Source organism: Denticeps clupeoides, chromosome 10, assembly GCF_900700375.1.
Source record: "Denticeps clupeoides chromosome 10, fDenClu1.1, whole genome shotgun sequence".
NCBI lineage: Eukaryota > Metazoa > Chordata > Actinopteri > Clupeiformes > Denticipitidae > Denticeps > Denticeps clupeoides.
Genome location: NC_041716.1, coordinates 10,376,294 through 10,390,338, shown reverse-complemented (window position 1 = coordinate 10,390,338; position 14,045 = coordinate 10,376,294). Strand labels below are relative to the sequence as shown.

Below are 14,045 nucleotides of genomic sequence, written 5' to 3'. Positions count from 1 at the left end.
GTGTTAGTTTTCCGCCACACATAGCGCTTTGCATTTTGGCCAAAAAGTTCCATTTTGGTCTCATCTGACCAGAGCACCATGTTTGCTGTGTCCATCACATGACTTGTGGCAAACTGCAAAAGGGACTTCTTATGGTTTTCTTTTAACAGTGACTCTTCTTGCCACTCTTCCATAAAGGCCAACTTTGTGCGGTGCACGACTAATAGTTGTCCTATGGACAGATTCCCCCACCTGAGCTGTAGATCTCTGCAGCTCATTCAGAGTCACCATGGGCCTCTTGGCTGCATTTCTGATCAGCGCTGTCCGTGTACACAACAGTTTTGTGGTTATATATACAGTACAGGCCAAAGGTTTGGACACACCTTCTTATTCAATGTTTTTTCTTTATTTTCATGACAATTTACGTTGGTAGATTCTCACTGAAGGCAAAAGTACGAATGAACACATGTGGAGTTATTTACTTTACAAAAAGTGGAGACCTGGTCTCCACAGTCACCGGACCTGAACCCAATCGAGATGGTTTGGGGCGAGCTGGAGAGTGAAGGAAAAGGGGCCAACAAGTGCTAAACACCTCTGGGAACTCCTTCAAGACTGTTGGAGAACAATTTCAGGTGACGACCTCTTGAAGCTCATCGAGAGAATGCCAAGAGTGTTCAAAGCAGTAATCAGAACAAAGAAACTAGAATATAAAACATGTTTTCAGTGATTTCACCTTTTTCTGTTTAGTACATAACTCCACATGTGTTCATTCATAGTTTTGATGCCTTCAGTGAGAATCTACCAATGTAAATGGTACTGTATAAAAATGTTTTCATTGTTCATTGAGAAGAGACACTGACAATTAAGGTTTTGGCTGATCAGATGTAAACAAATGGCATCCCAACCTTAATCATCTGTTTCATTTCTACGTCTAAGCTTTGAGGATTGGCCAGAAGAGGCATCCTGTGTATAATAATTGTGAGAAAGATGACAACTACTGCAGAACGTCATGTGTAAAGAAGGCCTGTGCCAATTCAGCATCCAGGCGACACTTTCGGCCGTGGATTCAGGAGCTCATCATCACGCGAAACTGTGAACGATGTCATTAACAACGACTTGCACAACTAAAACGTGTTTATAGATGTTGAGCTTTAAACCCGCGAGTCACGTGTTGGGCGGGCGCAACTTTCTCACGAAAACGAAACTCACGAACACGGCAAAAAAAATCCGTAATATTATTTTATATTAGTATATATATATGTGTGTGTGTGTGTGTGTGTGTGTATTTATTAGTATTTTAGCATACGCGCGTATCCCGCGTGGTCGGCAGAGGCCGGGATAAGGGCGGCCCGGCCCGGGCTACAGACCACGTCACCGGCCGAACTCCCACCAGGAAGTCGAAGCGCCGAGCTCCCAGTCGACAGGCTGCGCGGAGGAGAAGCGCGACTTGGACCGGGCTGCGCCTCCTGCCTCTTCTCCGGCCCCATCGCCACGCGTCTCGGGGGCAGCACTTCCACCCGAGAGGGGAACGCCGTCGTCAGGTGGGGCCGCGGCTCAAAACGACGCCCGCGGGCTGTTTCGGCTCCGGCGTGTCCAACAAAAGAACAAGCGGCTCAACTCCCGACGAGAATCTTCATCTAAAGTTACCACCGACGATTAAAACGAGTAGAATTTTTTATTTTTTTTTTTACTTTTAAAGAGGTAAATGGCGCCGAGCGTCGTTAGCGAGCGAGCTAGCGTGTAAACACGGGACGCGAAGCGCCTCGGAAGACCGGACGGCGCGACGTCCCTCTTTGTTCGGCGGCGTCGCGGCGAGACCGGGCACCCCCCGCCGCGCCGAGCCGCTAGCACGTTAGCCGCCCGGCCCGTTACTTAGTTAACGCCGCGTACGTGTCAATTCCGGCAGAACAACTTCTTCTTCTTCTTCTTTTTATTCATTTCGTTACAGTTCGTCGCCGCTGCTTCTGCCTCGACGTTTTAGTTCACGCGTAATATTGGTACGAGGCGCTTGTTGGATTAATACATTGTTTGTTTTTTTATTATGTCGTTTCTTTTCTTCTGTAATTTGTCGTCGTATTGAAGTACGCGGTGTGTTGGGAGTTCCACGTTTTGTCCCTGCGGGCAGAGTCTTCGGTATTCACCGCGTTACGTAAGAACGGCGATGTTTTGTAGCCGAAACCAGACTTCCTTCCCTTCTGTGTCGTCGTGTGCGCGATTATGTCGCTTGAACCCTTTAATGGGGACCCATTTTACAGCATTTACCAGACGCCCTTATCCGGAGCGACTTCCAGTCAGTAGTTACAGGGACAGTCCCCCTTCTGGAGACACTCGGCGTTAAGTGTCTTGCTCAGGGACGCAATGGTAATAAGTGGGGTTTGAACCTGGGTCTTCTGGTCTATAGGCGGGTGTGTTACCCACTAGGCCGCTACCACCCATACACGTAGCTTATAGACTGTAGTTCTTGTCGTAGTTGACTGTTAGATATTTCTTTTCCTCGCAGAACAGATATAGAGAAGCCATGAGCAAGACGGATCTGCGTTGCGGGTGTGGCAATTTGCCATCTTTATTTGGATCAACGGTTAATTTTAGTTTGCGACGTTCAATATCTCGTTTGAGTAATTTGTGCGGATGCTAGGCAGCGTTCTGCGTCCCTTCTTTCAGTCCGCAGAGCAGGAGTCCGTCGCCGTGGGGGAGACATTTGTCATGCAGGTCATTCACGCGTTTTACCTCCCATGGTGTCCACATTCCCAAACCATCGGCAGTTTTAATTTTGTTGTTTAACTTCATGTTTAACACATGTCTGAGTTTCAGAAGACCGATGTCAGCTGCTAACTTTTAGAAAGTAAGGACGTCTGGACATGCTCTTTCTGTGGATGTTGTTTTTATGTATACATCTCTAATAACTCTGCTCAGCAGGATCCATAGGCTTACATCAGTGTTTCTCTTTATAAATTTCTCACGAGAGGGAAATGGACTGACTGCCTTGGCTGAACAATGGCAGCATACAGCTGGATATGGACTGGAGTCCTTCTTAGACTCAATAATGCCGTTTGTAAATGTCCTGGCATTTCAGGAGGGTATTATTATTATTTAATTTTTTTTTTTAAATAAGGATCCTGTCATTTTCGGTATTTATTTTCCACCACATCATATTTTAGGCTGCGGTTGTATTCATGATGTATGAGATGATGCTATTTTAAGATTTCGCACGAAATGTCCAAGGCGTTGGTCCATAAAAACATTCATGGGGATTTTTGAGTCTCTGCTGCCACTAACACAATGGTCTAGTTGTTTGGGCTAGTGTGTGTAACTGGGCAGGTTGAAGAGAAAGGTGCTCTGTTTTTTTTATTTATTATTATATCCTTTTTGTGTCCAGGGTTCATGACATCTGAACATTTAGTTGTAATTTTGTTGGAAAATAAATAATGGGTGTGTGTACTATGAAATTTGTGTTTGGCGCGACCGGTGCTGACTAATTGATCCGTATCATATCTGACTGGTCTGAACATGAAAGCCAGGGATCATTATTAGGATATTCACCACACCCTTAACAGCGGCTTCCACCATTCCCTCTGCTCTATCAGATCTATCGAGCTCTCCAACGGGTTGGACCATTCCAGTTTCCTGTAAGACATAAAAGGATAAATAAGCATGCAAACTCAGGCCTGGCTCGCCTCACTGATTGAGTTGTAATACAGTCTCTTTTGTTCCCTGCTCGGGGGTTTTAAGGTCAGTATGATGGTTAATCCGGTTTCATCTGACTATATATTTTTTGTATTATATAATATATTTGGGCTTGACCCCCACATGGTCCACCCACAGTACAATTTGTTTGATTTTAAATCAAATATATATAAAAACTTGTGTGTAATATTGTTCTGATTAATGATGTGAGCTTGGAAGCAGTAAGTACTGATGCAGATGGTGCACAGTTGTCACAGTTTATTGGTGGACGCCTGGCCACCAGACAAAACGTGCGTTTTACTTCAATACGTCAGATTTACGTTTCTTCCCGTTGTCCTATGCACACGTGTGATTTATATAGGATGTATATTACAAAGGAAACAGCCGTGTCGGGACCTTCTCTGCAGTTTCGCAGTGCGGTAAAGGATCGCAGGGCATTAGCTGTGAAAAGCTTCATTAAAAGCGGAAAGCTCGTTAAGGGCTTTTAGTAGATATGGAGCACATGCCTGCCAGGAAGTGCGATCGTTCCAAAGCGCAGCGCTAAAAGCCCTGTAATGTTCTGCAACGTCATGGCATCTATGAGCAATAGCACCTAAATGAACCAGTAAATGTTTTATTTATTTATTTATTTTTATGCTCCAGTTTTTCAGAATGTCGCTGTATCCATCTCTGGAGGACCTTAAGGTTGATAAGGTCATTAAGGTAAGTGATCTGCATTATGATTTGTGGCTTTTAAAGCGTATCGGTCAGTTTGTGGTGCAGAAGCACCCGTCAGTGAACCACACCAGTTTTGGATGCTTGATTACCGATCCATTCCCTACAGGCCCAGGCTCAGTATGCCCACGCCGCCCCCCCGGGCGATGGCGCCAACCCAACATCAGCAGCAGCTGGCGTGGGGACACCAGGCTCATGTGAGTCCCGGGCTTTAGAGGCCTGTTTTTCTCCTGTAAAAAGTGTTTGTGTAATATGGACTAGACACAGACACGCATTAAAGCTGTCTGAGGCTCTGCCTTCGTCACACAGACTGGATTTTGTTGGATTAGACACACGAAGACAACAAAAGTAACAAGTTTAGCCTGAAACATCAAGCAAATGGATTGTGCTTTACTGTGACACTTTATTTTATAGTACAATAATAATAAATGACCATGTAAGTTAATAAAAGGGGAGAATTATTACTTCAACAAGCTAGGCAAAAGACACTTTCTATCTCTTCTGGTTTGGGGGGCTGAGTTCTTTTTTTTTTTTCCCCTCTCTTTCTCTCTCCCTTTTTTCTTTTCTTTGAGTGCATGTGAAGTGAGACAGGGGACCTCCATTACAGACCCCTCGCTGCATCTGAAGGGAGAGACCTGGGGAGGAATTCAGATAATGAATTATCCAGTTACACACATACACTCACTCTCTCACTCTATCCCCCCCCTGCTCACTCACTCTCTTCATTTGATGTCCTCTGGGTTGTAGAGCTTTAGTTTTTCCTTTTCGGCTTTAGTAGTTCCTTTAGGTCGCCATGGAGACTCTATCCTGGCAGCAGGAGGCAGGCCTGAGGGTCGGGTGGTGTGTATTCGACAGGGTTTGGGTGTGTGTGTGTGTGTGTGTGTGTGGTTGGCCTGAAACCCAACGATGATGTCCGGTTATTTCCACTGTGTGTCTTCCATCACTCCCTCCCATTTCCCGTCTCCACCACTTCCCTGTGCTTAAATTACACGCCCCTTTCTTTCCTTTTACTTTCTTTTTCAGCTGCATAAATAGCCTTGTGGCTTGGTATGAATGTGTGCATATATTAGCCAAATGGCTTTTTTTAGGACATATTACATGTTCCTAGTGGCAGAGAGTGTGAACATGAATAATTCAGTGTTTTCAAAATACTATTTTCATGTAGAGAGACTGGGTTGGACATAAAAGTTTAATTTTGTGAATGTAAAACATTTTTTCCCCTAAGTGTCCTTAATCCACTGAACATGGCACTTTTTTTTTTTTTTTTTTTTCTACAGTATTTAAATGTAAATCCAAGGTAAACTCAATTCTCAAATACACAAAAGAGATTAGAACAATATAAAAAGTGTGCATGGATCTTTTATTTATTTTTTGCGCTCATTGGAGCAAATCAAAGTCAAAGTGTCCACACAAGTGTTTAAAACCAGAGTTGGGTAGGCTGTGCCTTCCGATGGCATCAAATAAAAGCTACTTGCAATGTTTTCTTGCCATTAATTTCTGCCAAAATTGAACATCACTGTTGTGTTTACACTGTGTTAGGTTGACGTTCTGGATGAACAAATATGTTCCATAATTTTATACAGGAATTTCGAGAAGCCACACTTTTATGAAAAGTATCGGACCTTGATCCAGCCCAGTTCATGTATAACAGAAACCAGTGTTGTGGGTTTTTTTAAAAAAAACCCACTCTGGACTGATTGATTTACTGCCCCAGAGAGATTGGGCTGATCACGCAGGTGTTAAAAAGCGTCAATTGAATGCAGCTACAAAACGCAGCAAAAATGTGAATGCCGTTCAGCGGGCGTTCATTTCGAACATCCGCGTGGACAAGGCCTTAACGTTACAGACTGGCCAGCCAAGGCCACACATTAACGTTATCTTTGTACTGGTAGCCATGTTATGTTAACGTCTGTTTGCTAATATTATTGTGCACCAGCCAGGATACGCTGATAAAATCAGTTTAAAGCTTTACCAAGTTTCCATGACACTCTGTGATCTTTCTGCTAATTTATTGTACTACTACATTAAAACCAACACAGCATTGTTCGCATTTATATAATATCATTTCAAATGGCCCTTTTGGGAAGATTTTGAGTAAAACGAGTGAATGAGGCTCTCGCTGTTTTGGGAGGGAGTGGCCGTGCTCCTGCCTGTCTGCTGGGCTGATGCAGCATACCTGTCTGCTTGCCAGCCAACACGGACTTCATTGTTCAGTGGCGCTCGGGTGCAAATAGTAACAGGGCAGTCAGATGTGGGCGCGAGAAGGTGGGTGGACCTTACACATGCACGTCATCCGCAGTGGGACGTGTCGTGGTCATTTCACCGACCTCTTGACCCTGCTATGAGAGGTTGAGAAATAGAGCGAGTGTAAGCAGTGTTCATTGCGTCCAAGGGGCCATCAGTTCATACACACGTCAGATTTTTTTCCTCCGAACACCGATTGGACGAATCAGCATTTCCTCCAGTGGAAATACTGACCAGTGTTGTGTGACTGGATGTCAGACTTTCCACTCCCAGAAAGCCAGAAGCCATTTAAAGCCATTTAGATGAGACCTACCCAGGAAAAGGCTGAATTGCTTTCATGTGATCTGCAGCTCGTTGTCCGGAGATCCACGTCATAGCTGATTACACCATCACAGAAACCGTAGCATGTGACTGTCTCTGTGTGTATTACTCACCACTGATTGTCTTTTGGTGTCAAAGGTTAACTGCAAGGCCTTTCCTTTCTGCTGTTATTAGTATTGCCTGCAAGGGTGTTAATGTTTTATGATCTTCAAATGCCACCATGCATCGTATGTGTGTGATTAATAATGAAGGCTTTGTTTACACTGTGGGAGTTGTATTTAGCTTTTACACTGTCAATAGCCTGAAGCCCTGGCCAGCACAGCAGGACCGTAGCGCGTTCGAGGAAGTAAATCCATTGCTGTGGTTAATGATTGACTTCGAATGTGCCCTTATTCTTGCTCCTTTTCTATTCATTTCAATAGTATGCTGTGTACAGTAAAATATAGGGTCTACTCATTGTGTTTACCTGCCATGCGCTGGTAATGTGTGGTGGGTTTTTTTTTTTTTTTTTATAAATTGTACAATAGGATCAGGGGTTAAAAGGAGGGTTTCTTTCTTTCTTTCTTTATTTTAGAAACAGGTTTTTACATTAGACTTCTGAAGTCACTCATCTTATTAATAGCTGTTAAGAACCCTATAAACCCCGTAAAATTTGTTTTATAAATTCTCTATAACTTAGGCCTGCAGGGACATATCAGAACTTTTATAGACCCCACTTAGGAGGTTACATCTCATGGCATTTTTGTCATTTATACAACGCATGAAATGTAAGGAGAACTAGTGTAAGATAAATATAAAATTGTACCACTGTCAATTTTACCAAGGTTAGGATGAGTAAATGCATCTACAGGCTTTTTTCCAGGTTGTGTTTTAATTATAATCAAAAACATTGGATTATGATAAGTGAATTGCATCAAAAATCTTTATGTACTATTTATCTAGAAACTGGCCATTGACCAGTTTTTGATCATTGATTAGGATTGACACCTGGCTTAAATTTTTGGAAATAGTGTGCATTTATTTGAAGCAATGATGTGTTATAGCTAATGCGTGTCTCTCTTCTTGTCTGTCACTCAGCCCTGTATCCAAACCTCCAGGAGCTTTCCGAGTACATGGGACTGAGTCTCAGCAGTGAGGAAGTGCAGAGAAACTTGGCTCTTGTGCCAGTGGCCGACAACGTAAGTGTGTGTTCTCACGTGGGATCTGTTTAGGTTGTGTGTGTGTGTGTCATGTAGAGTGGCTGCTATAAGGTAATGTTCATATTATTATAATAAGCAAGACAGCAAGAGGTGTATTACAATGAGAGATACAAATTTGATCCAGTAAAAGCCACCTGTTTGTCAAACAGCTTCCGGCAATGTTTCATCTCTGGCATGAAATAGTATGCCTGGAACGCTGAGACTAATTTAAAGTGGAAAATAATCCCGTCTGGCAGGAGTTTTGACGTCATTTCCAGGTTGGGTGTTTGTACATGCAGGTTGCTGCAGACTGAAAACAGTGGAGACGTGATCGGTCTGTGCTTTCCCCAAAAAGACACAATGTTAGTCATGGTCTGCAGAACCCATAAGGCTTTACAGCTCTGTGTTCTTGGATTCTACTGACTCACCAGGAGTTATGTGGGGGTGGTTGCAGTGGAGGAGGTGTGTGTGTGTGTGTGCTATGGGGGTGGGAATTATATTGTCCTGCCCTGAGTGTGTGTCAATGTGCAAGATAAGTCATGTGGTGCTCCGTGCGACTGCATCTGCTGTGTGGGAGCTCTGACCTTTACACCATCTGTATGTGCCGGCCTCATTTTCACAGCCGCCCCGTCGGCTCTGACTGCGGGAGAGGCGTGGATACGGTCTCACATCCTTGCGGGAGAATTCTGACTTCCTCTTACTCAAACGGAAACAGTGGCTGCTGAATTCTCAATTGAACCCTTTATGACTCCCATGTGCTGTATACCAACAGGCATGTATATAATTGATGCCAAGCACTATGCATGGCAACTTTATGAGGAACTTGTAAATTAGCTTTTTTTTTTTTTTTTTGAAGTTACAACTTTGATGTATGTTACAACCCACCAGGGTAGTTTTTGGCAGGGTAACAAGGAAGACAGTGAGTGTGAGAACCCTTAGCTGAAGTCAATTCCATTTATAAAAAAAACAGGCTGTCTGAACAGGCTTTAATGGAGGAAACACAAGTATAATGTAAAGTATGCAAAGAAACAGAAAGCAGACGTCACAGGAACAACCTTCCTGCAAAACAAGAAATGGTCATAACACATAACCACAGCTTATTTGTTTTGGGTACGTTTTATGAAGGTACTGCACGTATGTCTGTTTACTATGGTTAGCTATGAGTGACTTTTGGTTTGCATGCCTCATAATGTTGCCCTCCCTTTGCAGCAGGTGGCAGTGCCCTGCTGCACAGGTGTAGGTGCCATGGTGCGGCCAGTGACTGGACTTGACGTGGGCATCAGGAGGGCAGAGATCCGCCCTGGCCTGCGTGAGGTTGTCCTTTGCAAAGACCAGGAGGGGAAGGTTGGCCTGCGGGTGAAAGACATTGACAATGTGAGTTCTTGAAACGTTGTTCAATAACAATGTAGACTGTTTATTAACTTACTAGTAAAGAGAGCATGAATATTTTATTGCTTCTCTGCCTTTTGGCTAAGATCAAGGTAGTATCTGTTCTTATCAGTTTAATATCTGATACATCCCTCAGCGGGGGACTACATTTTTTTTGGGACAGTAGTGGCCTAGCGGTTTAGAAAGCGCCCCCGTAATCAGAAAGTTGCCGGTTCGAATCCCGATCCGCCAAGGTACCACTGAGGTGCCACTGAGCAAAGCACAGTCCCCACACACTGCTCCCCGGGCGCCTGTCATGGCCGCCTACTGCTCACTCAGGGTGATGGGTTAAATGCAGAGGACACATTTCACTGTGTGCACCGTGTGCTATGCTGCTGTGTATCACGTGTGACAATCACGTCACTTTAATTTATATATATATATTGAAATAAGTTCTCCTAAATCAACACTTATTTATGCAAAAGTAGAAAATGTTGAAACCACACTATAATCTACACTATAATCCACTTCACACCTGTTTACAGCATAGCCTGGGCTGTGCATGTGTACAGTCATGGCCAAAATTGTTTGCACCCCTGAAGTTTTCCCAGAAAATCAAGTATTATACACATGTCTATTTCCTTTGTGTTGGAACAAAACAAAAAACAGGAGGAGGGGCCAAATTTGACATGTCTCAAAACTGGAAAAAATGATTGGCACCCTTTCAAAATTGTGGCTAAAAAAGATTGTTTCAAGCAAGTGATGCTCCCTTAAACTCACCTGGGGCAAGTAACAGATGTGGGCAATATAAAAATCACACCTGGAAGCAGATGAAAAGGAAAGAGGTGCCACACTAAGCATGGACTACAGAAAGAGGGAAAAGAGAACTGTGTGAGGACCAGAGAAACAAAATTGTTGATGTTTTTGCACAATCTCAAGGTTACAAGTCCATCTCCAGAGATCTAGATTTGCCTTTGTCCACAGTGTGCAACATTATCGAGAAGTTTGCAACCCATAGCACTCTAGCTAATCTCTCTGGACATAGACTGAAGAGGAAAAATTGATGAAAAGTTGCAACGCAGGAGAGTACGGATGGTGGATAAGCCGCCCCCAAACAAGTTCCAAAGAAATTCAAGCTGTCCTGCAGTATCAGGGAGCATCAGCGTCATCGCGAACTATCCGTTGACGTTTAAATGAAATGAAATGCTATGGCAGGAGACCCAGGAGGACCCCACTGCTGACACAGACACATAAAAAAAGCAAGGCTACAGTTTGCCAAAATGTACTTGAGTTAGCCAAAATCCTTCTGGGAAAATGTCTTTTGGACCGATGAGACAAAGATTTACATTTACAGCATTTATCAGATGCCCTTATCCAAAGCGACTTACAATCAGTAGTTACAGGGACAGTCCCCCCCCTTGGAGCAACTTAGGGTTAAGTGTCTTGTTCAGGGACACAATGGTAGTAGGTGGGATTTGAACCTGATCGAGCAAGAGCTTTTTGGTAAAGCACATCAGTCTACTGTTTACCAAAAACGGAATGAGGCCTTCAAAGAAAAGAACACAGCACCTACAGTCAAACAAGGTGCAGGTTCAATTATGTTTTGGGGCTGTTTTGCTGCATCTGGCACTGTGTGCAAGGCATCATGAAATCTGAGGATTACCAAAGGATTCTGGGTCTCACTGTAGGGCCCAGTGTCAGAAAGCTGGGTTTGCATTTGATCTTGGGTCTTCCAGCAGGACAATGGCCCCAAACATACTTCATAAAGCTCCCAGAAATGGAGTGTTCTGAAGTGGCCATCAATGAGCCCAGATCTAAATCCCATTGAACACCTGTGGAGAGATCTTAAAATTGCTGTCGGGAAAAGGTCCCCGCACCACACACACACACACACACACACACACACAAAGGGAATAAACATGTGTATAGCAAAACATGTTTAATGCAATACTTTTCTGTGTGAAATACTTGATTTTCTGGGAAAATTTCAGGGGTTCCAAAAATTTTGGCCATGACCGTATACACGAGGAATGCCGGGAAACGTTGTTATGTAAGAAATATTATTGGATAGTTCTCTAAATGCATACAGCTGATTATTTTAAAAGCAGACTTAAAAAAAAAAAAAAAATCGGCTTAACTATCAGCTAATGAAATCCTAAAACATGCCTTTTTTTTTATAATGCAATTTGTAAAACAAAACTGCTCCTTCCTCTGCAGGGCGTGTTCATTCAGCTGGTGCAGGCCAACTCACCTGCTGCCCTGGTAGGCCTGCGCTTCGGGGACCAGATCCTGCAGATAAATGGACAAAACTGTGCTGGCTGGAAAATGGATAAAGCCCACAAAGCCTTGAAGGCCGCGGCCGAATACCGCATTGAGCTTGTTGTGCGTGACAGGTCAGTCAGTGAGTGGAGGGGGCGGCTTCCTTCCATAAGTACCATTTTAAGTGAGCGTCTCCTGAAGCTAAATGCTAGTTTGCTTGTCCTCTGTGCTAGCACTTATTTGCACAACACATAGAACCTGCTAACGTGCTACTCAAAATTCAAGAATCTGATTGAGATGCATTCTCAGAGGTCTCAAGTTATATTGGTCAGTTTGGATAGTAACACGTAATGGCTGTACATAAAAATGGGAGAACGGGCTCATTTTATTCAGAAGCCTTTTTAATTGCTTCTGTAAGAAATGCAATTTCCCTAGTTCTGGTGCCCCCTGGTGGTACTGTGTAAAATTTATTATTATTATTATTATTATTTTTTTTACATAAACCAATCAGATCTCCTCTATCACAAACTCTATGAGCCATCAATTTATAGCAATCATTGAGCCATTAATTTTCTTAGCAAAAAAAAGTCCTAATCATAAATTTTGTTGCAGGCCATTCCAGCGCACAATCACGATGCACAAGGACAGCTCTGGCCATGTGGGATTCATCTTCAAGTCCGGCATAATCACATCGTTGGTCAAGGATGGATCAGCAGCACGCAACGGCATGCTGACTGACCACTACATCTGTGAGATTAATGGCCAGAATATAATTGGTCTGAAGGTGAGCGTTGATCTTTGACCTAGTAGCTTTGGACCACGTATTGATTTTTACATTTTTATTTATTAATTTTTTTTATTAAAACTGTTTTATATTCAACAGAGAAGGCCATGCACATAAGCGTTTCATGACTAGTAGGCTTCTAGAAGCCAAACAAGAAATTATTCAAATGATACAAATTCACGTTCATGAGAAACATACTGATTTACTGAAGCTGTCCCTGTTTCACGTTCACAAAACTACGAGTAATTCAATCACCCTGGACATAATGCCATCTGCAGTACAGGAACAAATATGAAGAGAACATAGTTGAAAGCTGTTTGTCTGTCTGTAGGATGCCCAGATAAAGGATATCCTTACCACCTCTCCAAACACCATGACCATCACAATCATGCCTAAGTTCATCTTTGAGCACATGATTAAAAAGTAAGTGAACTGACTCTTTCAGTCTGCATATATATATATGTGTGTGTGTGTGTGTGTGTATTTTAAAACATCATGTAGAGAATTTATGGCATGCATCAATATTGAGGCATTCATAGTCGTAATTGAGACCAGTGAATGTTCACACCTCTAAATATATATTTAGGAAAGGTAAATATTTATGAATTTACTTTATTCTTCAGGATGTCTGGAGGTCTTCTGCGGTCCGCCATGGACCACTCTGTGCCTGAGGTCTGAAGGCTCTGTACCAAGCCTCTAGTTGGACTCCTATGGTCTACAAAGGCTTCCCGCTGTGCCATCTGGTCACATGGATTGCCGGATATCTTTGAACTGTAAAGGAAAAAAATTCATCATATCATCTTCATTTATCAGAACTTGCACACATAAAATGCCTTTTTCTACCGTACTGTAGTTCATCACACTCGTTTTTTTTTTTTTTTTTTTTTTTTCCCAAATCTAGTTCATTTTGTATGGCTGCTCATGTCATTTTTTTAAATTCATGTCTTTATATTTAGTAATAATCCATGACATTTATTTTATTTTTTGCTTACTGCAATGCATCTTTTTGTTTTGTTAACGACATTGAAGAAGCCATAGGTTGAGTCCAGAGCTTCCACAGTGAAAGTGAGGATAAGGATTGTGGGCATTGGCTTTAGCACTCTTGGATGTGTCCCTATATGCATGGAAGGCGCCTGCTGTGTTTTTGTATTTAATCTGTGCGTACCAAGAGAGGTCAGCATTTTTATAGACTGAAAAGACAGGATTGTGGGGCAGAAGACAGAAAGTAATCTAATTTTGCTCATTTAGTATCCATTTCCTTTTAAAAAAAGTTATAACGCTGGATAACTTCCAGCCATTGGTCTGTAAATGTTAGAATCTTTAGAAATTTATACATATTATGTAACCTCTAGATAATGACAAATAAATAATAAAATATGTTGTTTAACAAAGTCTCTTTGCTTATCTAACATTTTGCTTTAATATTAAATTGGATTATTTTTATAGCCATAAGCATCAAATTTTGATGTAAATTTATGGACCATAGTGATGGTGTAACCAGGGCTCATCAGAAC

At 42.6% G+C, this 14,045-nt stretch overlaps 1 protein-coding gene and 1 pseudogene across 2 annotated transcripts; both read left to right on the top strand.

The window, feature by feature from the left end:
- The first annotated feature begins 1,235 nt into the window (after window positions 1–1,235).
- sdcbp2 (syndecan binding protein (syntenin) 2) lies at window positions 1,236–13,925 on the top strand. 2 transcript variants are annotated; one of them, XM_028992775.1, is made up of 9 exons: window positions 1,236–1,520; window positions 4,306–4,365; window positions 4,487–4,574; window positions 8,020–8,120; window positions 9,330–9,494; window positions 11,706–11,881; window positions 12,360–12,531; window positions 12,863–12,954; window positions 13,155–13,925. In XM_028992775.1, exons 2-9 carry the CDS (start codon window positions 4,315–4,317, stop codon window positions 13,207–13,209), a joined length of 900 nt encoding a protein of 299 aa, XP_028848608.1. In that variant the 5' UTR covers window positions 1,236–1,520; window positions 4,306–4,314; the 3' UTR covers window positions 13,210–13,925. The 2 variants fall into 2 exon arrangements, with proteins under 2 accessions (XP_028848608.1, XP_028848609.1); XM_028992776.1 differs by lacking the exon at window positions 1,236–1,520 and adding an exon at window positions 1,951–3,708.
- LOC114798962 (uncharacterized) lies at window positions 9,571–9,675 on the top strand (annotated as a pseudogene).
- Window positions 13,926–14,045: the final 120 nt, after the last annotated feature.